This window comes from Hyperoodon ampullatus, assembly GCF_949752795.1.
Source record: "Hyperoodon ampullatus genome assembly, chromosome: 12".
In the NCBI taxonomy this organism is placed as follows: Eukaryota; Metazoa; Chordata; class Mammalia; order Artiodactyla; family Ziphiidae; genus Hyperoodon; species Hyperoodon ampullatus.
The window spans coordinates 75,896,624-75,910,782 of record NC_136925.1 but is presented as its reverse complement, the minus strand read 5'-3'; the positions used below and the strand labels follow the sequence as shown (position 1 = coordinate 75,910,782).

General features: G+C 35.9%; 1 protein-coding gene across 4 annotated transcripts in view; it reads left to right on the top strand.

Annotated features, from left to right (window-relative positions):
• SYNE1 (spectrin repeat containing nuclear envelope protein 1) overlaps window positions 1-14,159 on the top strand; it is a gene marked incomplete at both ends in the record, with an annotated part of 450,185 nt that overhangs the window by 154,286 nt on the left and 281,740 nt on the right. For all 4 annotated transcript variants that reach the window (XM_079716491.1, XM_079716490.1, XM_079716492.1 and 1 more), the window contains 6 exons: window positions 1,010-1,174; window positions 2,102-2,269; window positions 3,991-4,161; window positions 4,953-5,093; window positions 9,149-9,309; window positions 11,294-11,444. In XM_079716491.1, coding sequence (XP_079572617.1) covers window positions 1,010-1,174; window positions 2,102-2,269; window positions 3,991-4,161; window positions 4,953-5,093; window positions 9,149-9,309; window positions 11,294-11,444 — 957 coding nt within the window. The remainder of the gene's footprint in view (window positions 1-1,009; window positions 1,175-2,101; window positions 2,270-3,990; window positions 4,162-4,952; window positions 5,094-9,148; window positions 9,310-11,293; window positions 11,445-14,159) is intronic.

Here is a 14,159-nt window from a genome sequence, read left to right as displayed (position 1 = left end):
TGCAAGTCACAGAGTTGCTGTTAATGAGAATTTATTTCCTTTCTATTCCTATCCTCCGATTTCCATTTTTTTCCTGTTAAATTTATAATCCCTTTAAATGCTAAAGGTACTCAATGATATCATCCTACACCTGTAGGAGCATATTTATATTTGCTATTGGTTGCTGTTGTAGTACCAAAAAAATTCACATCTTAGAATGAAGAAATCACTTGCTTCTAAAACCAACCATTTTCCTCCATATGCCTTTGCCCTGTGAGACCCTCTTGTAGCACTTGGAGGCCCACAGCTCTCATCTACCCAGAGCTGGTGTAGGAGGGAGAGGCTGCCCCAGTCACCATTGCCCTGGTCCCTAGACCTACGAGGGCTGTGGTCCGGAGTCTTTCTGGCATCGTCTTGGCCAGTCAACTCTCCCTTCCTGGATTACAGCTGAGTTCCTGTTTGTGCTTCTTACAGTCTGGGGTATTGACTTCCAGAAACTAAACAAAATGAGGCATAAAATATGAGTTAATGAAGTTAAAATAAATCTTTAGGGCATCTATTATAATATTCAACAAGTAAATTCTTCAACAAGAGAAATCCACTAATTTAAAAAAGGACTCTTTCTTTTTTTTTTTCTTCAAAAAAATACTACGTTCCTTCCAGCTCACAGAAAATAAGGTGACAAAGTATATAATTCCCAATTTCACGTATTCTTCTACAGTACTTTTAGAAGCATCTTTGTTGTGATCAAGGAAATATATAGACATCTAATTATGGAGGTAATTTTTTGGCACAGAGAGTACTGATTTTACACATTGGGTATTGGAGTTGGGGAAACATTTCTTTCTACCACTTGTAGACTTTGTTAAAGATGTGAACAAAAAGTGAAATAAGCAGGCATTCTCTTGGTGAATGAATGCCTGGCTCTCCTACCTCCACCTTACAAACCTTCTTAGGTTGAGTACTTTCTTGCTGGAAAGTTATGATTCACAGTTGTATTTTGTTCATCAAAGGTGTTCTTTCATTCCAGGAGATCAGAAATGGTGTTACCAAAAAAGGCGAGACTCTCAGCTGGCTGAAATCCAGGCTTAAAGTTTTGATTGAAGTTTCTTCTGAGAATGAAGCCCAAAAGCAAGGAGATGAGCTGGCAAAATTATCTAGTTCCTTCAAGGCTCTTGGGACTTTGTTGTCAGAGGTAAAGCATTTACTCATCCTCTAAATGGACAGCTCGGGGTGAAGAATCTGGAAGGTTCCTTTGGGTTGCAGTTTAACAAGTAATTTTATAAAGAATGTGTAGTTTAAACAGAATAGCTCAGATACTTATGTATATGAAGATTGGTGGGGAAGATGAGCAGGATGTTTGCTTTATGGTCTGTGACGTTATTGGATGTTAGTTCAGGTTAACTATCTATATTTAAAGTACGAAGCTTATAGATCCACACTTTGACTCTTACTAAAAGCATTCTTTCATGGTCAGTTTAAGGTTAACAACCCAGGCTTGAGAGTCAAACGAGCCCAGTTCTAGAGCTTAACTCTGATACCCCATTTCCTACGTAACCATGAGCTTGTCATTTAACATCTCTGGACCTTGATTTATGTACTTGTAAAACAGGGATAAAAATACTTACCCCAAAAGGTGATGTCAAGAATTGAATGCAATGATGTATGTAAAGCACTTAGTACAGTGCCTGGAACAGAGTAAATAACTGATAGCTAGTAATAATAAAATATTCATGTTGAGTCAGCAGGCCAGTAAAGTCTCTTTCAGGCAAGATCTACTCATTTTAAACTTGATATACATTTCAATGTTTATAGTCCTTTGTAGATTATACAAACCCATCTACTCCATTTCTAGTAGGGCCACGTCTACCCTTGAAAGAATACTTTTACTGACCAGGTTGTCTTACGAATCTGATGAGTTTGTACATGGGAAGATAATGTAAGAATGTAAAGTATAATAAATAGTTATCAGGATTTCTTGAAATCATTTATAAACTAGCATGGAAAAATGATCACTTGGATGACAAAGTTCCCTGATTCTGAAAGATCTGAAATTCTCTATAGAAAAATTAGATGTCCCTAATCTAACAGTTTGATCTATTGATTTTTCATGAAAATCTAGGTTGAAAAGATGTTAAGCAACTTTGGAGACTGTGTCCAGTACAAAGAAATAGTCAAAAGTTCCCTTGAAGAGTTAATGACTGGCTCTAAGGAAGTCCAGGAAGAAGCTGAGAAGATCTTGGACACTGAAAATTTGTTTGAAGCCCAGCAACTACTCTTTCATCACCAGGTAGAATGCCTGTTTACTTCAGTGCATTTATGCAAAGTTGTTTAGTTACTGAGAGCCAGAGAGATGGAGAGTAAGTCTATCCACTGACTGGAGGGGGGAAGATGGGGAGCTTGGGAGGCAACTCAGATGAATAGTTAAAAAAAACTTGGCACTTCTGTTCGTTCTATTAAACATTAAATATTTTAGAACATCTTGCAAGATAAATTCTCAGCCAGAGCGATTTGATGGTACCAAAAAGTTTGAGGAATATTGTGGAAGAAAAGTTGATTTTGCTATGAAAACCTTCATAAAATTGTCCTTTGTTAAATTGCTAAATGGTCCTTTTCATAACAGAGAAAGAAAGCATAAACAAACTACTTCATATTTGAGATTGCTATTCTTTTATTATGTTGCAATCTTTGCTCTTCAATTTACAAGTTTGAATACACCCTGGTTTGGGAAATTATAAATTAACATGAAGTACCAGTCTTTTCTGAAGAGTGTGCTCCTACAAAGGATTAGAACCGGAACTAAAGAAATTCTGGTACATATATTGATAATTAACAATTTTAATCAGCTTTACTTGTCAAACTCAACATAAGTGGAAGTATGACTTTCAAATTAATCTAATGACAGAATTTTAGCTAACTTAATATATAAGAAAATGTTAGCTAATTTTATATGTAATAATATATCAAAATGGAAGTTGCATTAAAAGTATATGTAGGGGGCTTCCCTGGTGGCGCAGTGGTTGGGAGTCCGCCTGTCGAGGCAGGGGACGCGGGTTCGTGCCCTGGTCCGGGAAGATCCCACATGCCGCGGAGCGGCTGGGCCCGTGAGCCATGGCCGCTGAGCTGGCGCGTCCGGAGCCTGTGCTCCACAAAGGGAGAGGCCTCAGCGGTGAGAAGCCCGCGTACCACAAAAAAAAAAAGTATATGTAAAAGAGCAGCCTTTAGGCTTTATAGATTTACTTAATAATTATAGAAAGGCTGTGAGTCCAAAAGAAAATAACGCTTAGTGTTATATTGTTCTCAATCACTGTAAAAGTTTGTTTGGATTTTAGTTTACTTTAAATCAGAGAAATATGAGATTATAGATATTGACATTAATATTTAAAAACTCTTCACATTTCTTGGACCAGGTGCTTGGCTATATGGGTGTGTTTACTTTGTGAAAATTCATAGGCTGTATTTTGAGATTTGTGTACCATTCTGTTTGTACATTATACTTCAATAAAAAGTTTACTTTAAAACATAACTTTCCCCAAATATCTCAGACTATTAATCATTCTGAATATAGCCTGGAATTAAATCTCTTCATATTAGCATTTTTACAGCATGGATAATTTTAAAAAATTGGAGTTGGGACTTTGTGTTTTTAGGCAGAATATAGTTCTTTAAGGAGAATTATGTCAAATGAATAGTTCTGCCAAATTCCATCTATAGTATTGCACGAAATATTAAATGTTATCTAAATTAGCACACAATTAAAACACTCTGGCCAAATTAATTATGCTGTTTCCCATTAAAAACCATAAAATATTTATAAATAATGCCCATCTTTGATTACTATAGAGCCTTCATTACCATCTTAATTACTCATCCTAAGTTTAAAATGCAGTTTGGCCCCCTGCTGCGGGAGATTGTACCTTTCCGTAACTATTAAAGTGTGGGTGTTTATGTCCCTGCCTGGGTGCTTAGAGAGTTAACATTTCTATCCACCTGTTGAACAAATGCTTCCAGCAAAAGACAAAGAGGATCAATGCAAAGAAGAGGGACGTGCAGCAGCAGATCGCACAGGCTCGGCAGGGAGAAGGTGGGCTGCCTGGACGAGTCCCAGAGGAGCTGCAGAAGCTAGAGAGCACCCTGGACAACATGGAGCACAACCGGGAGAAGCAGGAGCGCCGCATCCAGGTAGGAGACTGGAAGTTATGTCATGGGCTATATTAACTTCCGGGTCACAGGTTACACATCTCCTACTAGCGGGAGCAAAGGTTTATTGTTCCCACCTCTGAGGCGCCCGCATTCCATTAAACACTTACACGAGTTATCTCTTTTAATCACAGCATCAGCCTTGTGAGATAGGTACTGTAATTAGCACATTTTCCAAGTGTGGATGCTTAAAAACAAAGAGTTAGAGGATTTTCCCTGAAATCACAGAGCAGTGATCAATTGTAAACCCAGGATTTTAATCCACACTTGTCTGAATCCAGAAATTTATGTTGGATTATTTCACTTTTCTGGACAGTCCAGCAGTCACACCTTTATGGTTTATTGTGTCCTTAACACATTAACTTTAAAAAGTTCTTGGATATTTTTTCCCCCCTGCTCACCGCCTCCTGCACTTCCTTCTCTCTCTCTCTTTCATCCTTTCTTTTTTTTTTTGAGAGACATTGGGAGGGTTTCTTTCTTTTGTCCCTTATCTACAGTTAAGTAATATCCTAAGATTCATAGGACTTTATAGCAGATAAAAAAAACTCAGACTCTTAGGCCATACATCCTCTTTTGGTAGATGAATTGAGACTCAAAAGGGGAATTCTTATAGAAGACATTAAAATCATTTTTATTCTGTGTAATTGTTTGACATTTGAACTGAGAGTTAACTGGAAGTTAATAGCCTGACAAATGAATGTAAATGTGACAATATTTTGTGATACATTCTGGTAATTCATAACATCATATGTTATTTATTTTTTCTAATTTAGGTCACATTAAGAAAATGGGAGAGATTTGAAACAAACAAAGAGACAGTGGTCAGATACCTTTTTCAAACAGGTTCCAGCCACGAGCGCTTCTTGAGTTTCAGCAGTTTGGAAAGCTTATCTTCAGAATTGGAACAGACAAAGGTATATTGGCAAGACCACGTAGTCCCTTGGTACCCATTATTCCCAAGAAAAACTGTGTTTCATTTCATTATTTATTATAATTATTTAATCAATTTTTATTGTTTACTTATGATTCACTCTTCAACACATTGGTCAAGTTGCTCTGGGGAATGAAAATATAAATAAGATTGAAACATCAAGATGTTTTCATTAAAGTGGGAAATAGTTTCCTAATGGATAAATTTCTAAAACATCTTTCTGAAGTCAGTGATATTTTGAACTGAAACTTGAAGGGCAGGTAAGACATAGAAAAGCAGAGTTTGGGGCAGAAAACCAGCATTCCTGTAATGGGAAACGCCATGAAGTATAAAAGTGTGAGAAATGGGGATTCTCTGCTATAAAGCAGAAAAGGGGAGTGAAGTTGTAAAGGAAAGTTGGGCCACATCACAAAGACTCTTGAAGGCCTAAAGCGTTACTCTCTAGGCTACGTGGAACCATTAGAGGTTTGTAAGAAGGAGAGTCACATGAGCAGAGCTGTCCTTTAGGGAGATGAGTTTTTTAAGCAGGTGTAGAACATTGAAAGCATAGAAGTCTGGAGTCATGGGTTCTAGTTGTAAAGTTATTGCATGCGTACATGAATTAGGGTAATGGGGATGGCAATAGAGATATTGGGACAGATGTAAAAGAGACAAAGTGAAGGAAAAAAGCATGATACCCAAGGTTCTGAGCCTGACGGAGACAATGGGAGCGAGACAAGAAATGGGAGTAGCTGTTAGTGGGGGAAGGTGAACAACTGCGTTTTGAACATATTGACTTTGATGTCCAGTGGGACATCCAAGAGATAATATTTAGTAGATGTGCTTGGTAAGCTCAACCCTGTAAGCTCAAACACCTTGGACACTCAGAGCAGACCAGTAAATTTGTGTGAATCATTTAGAGTAGTTGTACAGGCCCCTTTGGTTCCTATTGCATGTGTTTTGGGTTTATAAAAAGACTGAATTAGTGTAGAAATGTGTTTGTCAATGTATAAGAAAGAACACTCTTACATCCATCCTTTCATAACCTTTAGCAAGGAAACCCTTGTGCTTCTATTTTCTCACCAGTAAAAGGCTTCTGTGTCTCTTGTACTGTAAATTTGTCACTATTTCTCCTGTTATTAACTCACTGAGGAGTTTGAAGTTTTATAAGGCCACAGAATCTTTCAATTCCGTATGATTTTCATCAGCCATTTAAATAGAAAATTATTTTTTATTTTTAATTTTAATTATTTTACATATTAATATATATCAGGTGTCTTTTATAAATACAAACACATATATTGGTGTATTATCACATGGGTGTTCCTCCTGGGTTCCATCCAGAGTTTCTGATACCCTGCGGCTCTAATTCCTTTGAATTGGTTTGCCAGCTATAGATGAAACAAATGTGATCTTTTTGTCTTATTTTTAAAATTCTCCTCAGCCAATAAATAACCTTGCAGACTTTGGGATTGATTTAATGATGTGAGCTAACAATGATTGAACATACACTATTTGCTGATCTAAACATTTGATGTTTATCATCTTCTTTAATCACCAAAATAATCCTTAGAGATAGGTACCATTATTAATCATGTGGTATAAATGAGGAAATATAAGGTACAAAGTTGTTACTGAATTTATCCAAGATCTCAGGATTACTAACTGGTGAGGTTGGGATGCAAACCCAAGAGGTCTGAGTCTAGAGCTCATAACCTCAGCCACCATATTATATTTTCTTTTTTTTTGTGTGTGGTACGCGGGCCTCTCACTGTTGTGGCCCCTCCCATTGCGGAGCACAGGCTCCGGACGCGCAGGCTCAGCGGCCATGGCTCACGGGCCCAGCCGCTCCGCAGCATGTGGGATCTTCCCAGACCTGGGCATGAACCCGTGTCCCCTGCATCAGCAGGTGGACTCTCAACCACTGCAGCCACCAGGGGAGCCCACCATATTATATTTTCATTAAAAAACTGAGTTACTTTACTAATTGTTGATATACACTGCTGCACAAGCATATGTCATCTGGAATAATTGTTCTCTGTTTCTCTGCTTACTTGACATTGTTAATAGCCTTCACGTCTGCTGTAACCCTTGAGTGGTTGTGCTGAGGAACTTGAGGGCTTTCTGACTGCCAGTGTGTGTTTATAGCAAAATCATGTTTAATGTTCACAGGATGGCTTTACTGATGAGATGAAAATTCAATGAGTGGTGTGACTCAAGGTCCCACAGCTAGTTTGTGTGTGAAGGTCAGAGCCAAGTTTCAACTCTAGACCTATCTGATGCCAGAGTCCATTCTTTCCTGCTGCACCCTGCTGCCACTCATATGTCTTCTTAGGCCATAGAGATAAAGCCTTACAACATTATTCTAGTTTTGTTTAATTTGGTTTTTATCAACGTCATTCTGTTCTTCGGATTCCTCTGCATTGTGATTTCCCCATACGTAGCTCCCACAAAAGGCTCTTAGATTGAATGTATATAAGCATTTCAAACATAACTCTGCTTTCTCCATGTGTTTTCCTGGGTTCAGGGAAACACTAGGGGGAAAAAACACTTTTATGCTTCTTATTTTATTCATGGGGTTCTGTGGTGATTCACAGATTTCACAATTGAATCTACAATGGCAGTAAGTTCACATATAGTGATAGTAGATGCTTCTAACCACAGAATTTAATGTTGTGACATTAGTACATACTGTATTTTAGGATATTATAAATCTCTCTACCATAAGGAAGATGTACTTACTCATTTTTATTCTTTCAAATTGCAGGGTACTTCTCTGAAGTAATGTTGATCTTTCTATGAGGACGTTAAATCTTTCAAATGTGAAGATGAAATAGTATTATGTAGTAACTATCTTATATGGCGTTATGTAATGATTTTGAGAGATGCTCTGTAGGAAAAGGTGTCTATCAGGAGTCTGACTTTTAAAAATTATTTACATTACTTATTTAGGAGAGAGCAGTTTATGATCAAAATTTGAAGCTCCTCTGATATAATCCAGGAGAAGAAATGAGACCCTAAGTTACTTTTTTTCCACTCAGGATTGTCTCTGGGTTTACCTTTTCTAATTCAGTATTCAATATATTTACCTGACAAAGTTGAGATAACTAAAATTTACCAAGTGCCTCAAATATATGAAATTAATTTTTGAATTAAGGTGATTCACTATTATTGAAAATCAGTGTGTGAAATTTATAAACCATTTTATCCTCAATTTTATGTGAAGGTAGTAAAAAAAAAAGTGATAATAGGTATGCCAGAGTGCTGGGCACTTAACAATGAAATTGCTAATGAAATGTTAACAGTAATCTTTTGAGAAAAGTGTTACTATCTGCGTTTTATGTGAAAGAGCCTGAAAAGTAATTTGCCAAAGACGAACAACTAGTAATTAGCAAATCCAGAACCCTAGTCCAGGTCTGAGTAGTTCAAAACTTATCTTCTTTCCCTCGTGTAGTATATGGATATATAGTAAACAAGATTTAACAGTATTAAGATCAGTTTATAGCTCTTTTCAGAGAATTAGTTAACAAAATGTTTTTTTTAAAGATCAGTGATACTCTGTGTTGACTAAGATATCCTTCAATTAAATAAACAAGTATTTATATTCACTGGCCTAGAAATCTGTTATCTTTATGACTGAAAAAAAAATCACTAATGATCATTGCCCAACTAGCCTGTAATAAACTAACATATGTGTAGACAAGTTAATTACTATAATGTGGCTCAGAATTCTAAACAAAAAACCCAAACCGGGAGACAATGGAGTACACATTTTCTTGAGAATTGTTGGATAACTATGAAAGTAGTTCTCCAACTATGAAGGTCTGGTTGTGGTTTCACTTATGTAAAATGAAAATAATTCAACAAAGTGTCTATTTTGGCCATAATGAAAAAATGTCTGTTTTATTGCTAAGAATATTATATGCCAATATTCTTATATGTTTGAGTCTATCTATTTATCTATCCATGTATTCTGGGGGAGACGGCAGTATGTGCAGTTTATTTGAGGGCAGAGTTTAATAGAAGATGCTGTTCTAACAATTATAATATCTTTTTTAGGAGTTTTCTAAACGAACAGAAGGTATTGCAGTCCAGGCTGAGAATCTTGTGAAGGAAGCTTCAGAGATCCCACTTGGGCCCAAGAATAAGCAGCTGCTTCAGCGGCAGGCCAAGTCAATCAAAGAGCAAGTCAAAAAATTAGAAGACACACTTGAAGAAGAGTATGTGCTTGACAAGTCCTAAACTTTCTTCTCTGAGATAAAGTTTCATACACTCTTTCCTGTATATTGTATTCAAAACATTCTTTTAAAATCTCCAAGTGTCTGTGTATTTCAGCATGTTTTGAGGAAGCAACTTACAATTCAAAAGAAAATATCACCAATAGAGAATCCAACATCTGTAACAGAGCAGAAAAATATAAGTGATGTGGGTTTTGCATCGTAAACTGATTCTGTTCATGAGAAAGCCATATCTATAAAATTTAAGTGGCCTTTGTACACTGGAGAAGGGAATCTAAAAAAATAACCAATATTTAAGATAATTTTTTTACTGTATTATTCTGCTGTCGCCAGTTAGAGGGAAGGGTAGATTTTCGGTTGTGTAGATTATAGGCCTAAATACATATGGCATAGACCAAGCATCTTCAACTCCAAGAAGCTCACAGAGCTTGCTTACAGTGCCTCAATATTCAAATTGTCACTGATTGTACACTATTTCCAAAAATTAATTTCAAAAATATATTTTATTTTTAAACATCTAGTATTTAAGTATCTAAAAAGAAAGAAAATAGTTTGGCCTATGGTATCCTGTTATGTACAAGATAGACACACACAAAAATTTGGAGGGGATAAACATATGACCAATGTTCCTCAAAATAATATGGCTGAACGGTTCTATTTTAAAGATTATTTAGTGGCAAATCACCAACATGTATTGTTTTTAAGGTATAGGACATAATTTCTAGATGGGTTTTAAAATGTAAAATTTGTTTTTAATACTATTAACACCTTATAATTAATGTTGTACCTTTGTCTAAACTTTAAAATTTATTAAATAATTTATTTAAAGTAAATTGTGACTTAAACCTTTAAATATTATCTATCAAGGTAGAAATAGTAAAACTTAGAGTTTATTAGAAAGGAAGTTACTTCCATTAGAAATATCCACTTGAATCTTTATTTCATTTAAAAAATTGAAATATAATATAGCGTGAATTAACTGTACTGATGAGAGCATAGACTCATCCAGGGTATACATTTGAGGCTGCAGTATTATTGAATTTGACAATCAGTGATGCCATTGTATTTTCCTTGATGTCTTCAAGTGCCTTTTAGTAAACAGGGAAATTCCTTCTTTTTTTTTTTTTTTTTTAACCCAAGGACTTAACAGTTCAATGATATACTCTTAGTTTCCCAGTCTTTTTCTAAACTGAAAGCCATAATCACCTGGTTGTATATGCATAACTATCACATGGTTATATGTGCATAACTAATACAAACTGGGAACCTATAATTGAAATTTTATTCACTAGATTTATTACAAATAAAGCCCAAGTTGTCTAAAAGCAGTTAGGGTGCTCATGTACAAGAATTTATAAAGTCTTTTAGAATCAAGGTCATACAGACATCTAAGAATAGCTGAAATTGTTATAGATAATAGATTGCAGTCTCCACTCTAATAACAGAAACAGTTCCTGCGCGACAGCATGGGATTCAGATTACAGGCTTTATCTTGATTCATAAAGATGTAATTTATAAAGATCTCTGAGTATAAAGCATCACTGCAGTATCTCTCCTCTAAGAGCAAAAGGGCCATGCTGAAAAGTAGGACTGTTAAAAAAAACTGTGTGCACTGGAATCTAGGTGAGAAGTTTACTAAAATAAGTTCTGGCAACTACTGTTCACGTGCACAGTTTAACAAGGTTATGCCTGGATTCAAACCCTTTGGACCCAGCAATATTTTGTTCAAAGCACAGTTCCATCCATAACATAGCTTAGTGCTACCTCATTCTCAGAGTAGACAGGAATACTTGAGGACTGACTAACTCAGATCAAATCTGCATTTTTTTCCCCTGTTCTAATAGTTTCAGCTTTGATGTGGTCACAAATGTCTTCACTATCTTTTCACCTGGTGATTTAAAGGAAAATGTATTGTTTTTCTCTATTAAGATACTGCATTTTATTTACTTAATTTGGTTAATTTTAGTATTAAAACCATGGAAATGGTGAAAAACAAGTGGAATCATTTTGGCACTAATTTTGAGACCCTGTCCGTCTGGATAACTGAGAAAGAAAAAGAACTCAGTGACTTGGAAACTTCGTCATCTGCCATGGACACACAAATCAACCAAATTAAGGTGACCTGCTCACAAGTTACATTTATAATCCATGTCTAGACTTTTTTTTTTTTTTTTTTCAGTATGCGGGCCTCTCACTGTTGTGGCCTCTCCCATTGTGGAGCACAGGCTCCGGACGCGCAGGCTCAGCAGCCATGGCTCACGGGCCCAGCCGCTCAATGGCATGTGGGATCTTCCCGGACCAGGGCATGAACCCGTGTCCCCTGCATCGGCAGGTGGACTCTCAACTACTGCGCCACCAGGGAAGCCCCATGTCTAGATTTTAAGAGCGCCTTTCTTACATTTCATCAAATGCTATTTGTCCCCAGAACAAATCTATCATTGCTATGTGACTCTATTAAAATTAAATTCACACAAAATGCTGAGCTAAAAGGTCTTGATTGATACTGGGCAACACTTAATAGATGGAATTATGTATTAATATTGTCTGACTTATGCATTCAAAGTCATTATTGTGTGCAATATCATTAAAATGTTTTTATGGTTACATTATTCTTTTCCTTGATTTTGAATTAACCCCATTAGAGTGCCCTGTTGATGGATTTGTACGCCATGAAATGTGTTCGTCATCTACAACCTTATTTTTAAGAACTATTCTAAATGTCTAGCTCAAGTGTTGGTGGCATTTACCCTCACCAACCACAAGGAGGGTTTCAAGAAATTACTTTCTTCAGGTGAAGTAATCAGATTCCATCGATCTAATTGCTGGCATTTATGATGCCCTTGGGGGCATGGACTGAGATGCTCTGATATGTTATCCTCCAGTTCTAAAATAACCAAGTACATAGACTATCATCGTCCATTTCATTCAAGTAGCTTAAGGAAAAAAATGGGCTGAAAGAAATGAATTCTGAATGTTCATTTCTCTTTCTGTTATGCTATTTTTACACAACACATTTTCACAATTCAACCGCTTCTTTTTCTAACTCAGCTCATTTTTTTGGAGTGGGAAAACCCTTTGCCATTTCATTTGACTAAATATAGTAAAATAAATACCAAGGTGAGGGAATGTTTCACATTATGACTCAGAACAAGGCATTGCCATGTGCACAGTGGGAGGATGCAATATTGTTTAGCTAAGATTACAAGCCGTGCAGATTGCTTATCACACATCTTCTGCAGTCAAGGATACATGGAGTCTGGTGTATGCAGTCTAGCTTATGTCTTGTGTGATATACTAGGCAAAACAGATGCCCAGCCATTAAAGAATGAAATATGTTTAATCTTTAAAACTGTTTTTAAAAGTTGCCATTTAATTCTAAGAAAACAAAGAATAGCGCATTTAAATAGTTTTGTCTCAACATTCTTCCTTCAAAAATTTTTGACGTACACAATTTAACTTGTTTATCCTTTCTCTAATTCATTTTTCTATTTTCTTAAACCTTAATTCCAGAACTTCTGAAATACGTCAGTGATCAAATGTCATCACATTGCTTTTAAGAAACAAAATGATTAAGTATTTTATTTTTAAGTATATAAACATTCAGTTGTGGATTTCCATGCCATCAGGCTGAAATACATTTTAATATTCCAATATGGCACTTTGAAAACTATCTAAAAATGAATATGAGTATCGGGAAAAATATATTTGCTAGAAATAAGCAAAGATAGAGTTGAATACACTGTACTGTGGAGTTGGGGCTCATAGGTTCACTTTCTATTTCCAAAGAGAAGACTACATTATAGGAAATATTCAAAATATGTTAATACTTGTCATAGTATTTTCACTTCAAACTCTTAGGATTAAAATTAATGAAGCATTTGAGTGTTGTTGTGAAGATATTTACCTATAAGCCCATTTTTGTTCTTTATTACATGCTATTCCAAATTGACTAATTTCTTATTCCTAATTGATAACTCACAAATGATAAGAACATACACTGGGTTCATCTTCCATCTTCTGTTCATGGATTGGAAATTTCTTCTGCCACAATCCAACAATATAATTATATAGTTTGCATCTATGAATTTGTTAATGCCATATATTACTCTAAGAACTAAGAACTTTCATCTTAACTAAGATGGTTTCACTGAGGTGTTGGAAGCACCTAGAACAACTATTAGCACATAAAAAACTCAAAATACATTTGTTGTATTTATGAGTAATTTTTCCAAAAAAATCATCTTAAAAAACAGCAAAACAAAGAAAGATTGTATTAATGCTCAAACAACAAATATCTATCAGAAATACCACTATAGTCATGAATATGAAAAATAAAAACAACTGATGTGTACCTGGCACTAATCTGATGCCAGCTATTTCCAAGAGTCTTATCTAAACAGAAGTTATTTCTGACTCTGTTGTCTCATCTAGACAGAAGTCACACATTTATTTTTTCTAGGGTAACAGTATTTTCTATTTAAATTATTTGAAACTGAGACTTGTCTGAATTTTTGGCTTTATTTTAATTGAATGATTTGGCTCTTTTTCTCAGAGATAGTTTTTCTTCTCTTATAAATAAATAAACCTCTGTTTATAAGAGGCCCCCCCCAACACATGCACATGCACGTGCATGTGCCCACTTTCAGTACTCTTCTTGTGTTGGCTAATAGGTAAAATGTCCTCCTGCCCCAAATGGAAATCATAATCTGTAGGCTCCTTACTGTAGAGTCTGCAGCTAGTGAATAAAGCAGTGGTTCCCCAAGTGGATTTTCTGGGTCAGCAGCAGTGCATCACCTGGAAAGTTGTCAGAGCTGTGAAGTGGGCCCTGCCTG